The sequence below is a fragment of the Micromesistius poutassou genome (genome assembly GCF_964030765.1).
Source record: "Micromesistius poutassou genome assembly, chromosome: 20".
Classification (NCBI taxonomy): domain Eukaryota; kingdom Metazoa; phylum Chordata; class Actinopteri; order Gadiformes; family Gadidae; genus Micromesistius; species Micromesistius poutassou.
Window position 1 is genome coordinate 9,924,871 of NC_140290.1, and position 1,263 is coordinate 9,926,133.

General features: G+C 42.7%; 1 protein-coding gene across 1 annotated transcript in view; it reads left to right on the top strand.

The window, feature by feature from the left end:
• Nucleotides 1–858: 858 nt before the first annotated feature.
• The window catches only part of prdm1b (PR domain containing 1b, with ZNF domain), a gene marked incomplete at its 5' end in the record, with an annotated part of 13,850 nt that continues 13,445 nt past the window's right edge, over nucleotides 859–1,263 (top strand). The window contains one exon of the mRNA XM_084485057.1: nucleotides 859–1,029. Within this exon, the coding sequence (XP_084341183.1) occupies nucleotides 859–1,029 (171 nt within the window). The remainder of the gene's footprint in view (nucleotides 1,030–1,263) is intronic.

Genomic DNA, 1,263 nt, shown 5'->3' on the forward strand with positions numbered 1-1,263 from the left:
CTGAGGACATTGGGACTAGGCATCAGCAACACCGCCAGGACAATAGGAGGAGAAGGAGAAAAGGGACGAGCAAGACAGAGGAATGATGAGCAGTGTATGAATTCATGTGGATGAAGTGAGTGGATTTCTGTTTTGTTTCGGGGGTTTGTTTTGGAGTAATGGTGATGGAGGAAATGAGTGCTTGGATCATTTGAGAGGGGGTACCCTGCATGTGTACACGTGATGGTGAGGAACAGAGTAGTGTGAGTTTGGGTGTGGGCCAACAACCACCTGTGAGTGAGTGAGTGAGTGAGTGAGTGAGGGAATGAACTTGGAATGAAATTAAGGGATTAAATGCGGCCAATTCAGATAAACATTGAAAACGTGTGTTTAGTGTTTTCAGATTTTTATGTTGGGGTACAATAGATGGAATTGATTTGGTGTAATGAGGAATTATTTAAATGGTGGAGTTTAGAAGCAGACATCGCCTCATTCTTTTTTCTTTATTCCTTATTCCTTTATTTCTAATTGACAACTAGAATGAATCCATTCTAGAATTTTCTTTTTTTTCCTCGTCTTGTTATTGTTTGTATTGTGTTCATTCTCAGCTTGTTTAATAACTGAGCCAGTAAAAAAAAAGTCTTCATAAAGACGACAACGACGACAACAAATAATTCACATTTATTTCCTCCCCTCCTCCTCCTCCAGGTTTTGAGGCTCACACAGCTTCTCTAACTTAAGAGGACCGGTCCTCACAAGGCAACCACAGCGCTCACACACAAAGCTAACCAAAGAGACCCTTCAAAACCACAGAAGACCATCACCACTAGCCCCGCTGAGCTAGCTAACACCGGCAGGCTAGCTAACTCCGCTAGCGCCATGAAGACAGAGAAGTCCCTGCGGGACATGAGCCAGTGGGTGGAGGAGGACTTCGCCCTCAACTGCACCTACATCGTGCCGGACCAGGTCTCCGACCCCGGCTTCACGCTCCCCAGAGCCATGACCTCCGTCCCCCGCAACCTCACCCTGCAGCACAGCTCAGCCAATGAGGTCAGTGGAAAAAGTGGATTTATTTTGATTGCAAATGTCCGTAATTGTTGTTTGTTTTTAAGTTCTCTGGTACTTTTTTTTTCTTTCTTTCATTCATTTTTTTTTTATTTGATTATTTGATCGGTTTATTATTTTGTCATTTGATTCGTAAATGTTCAAGTTTTTTTTCTCATTCACTCTTTCACTCCTTCAAGCTTTCATTCTTTCACTCGTTTGTTTCATTCTTTAACTCAT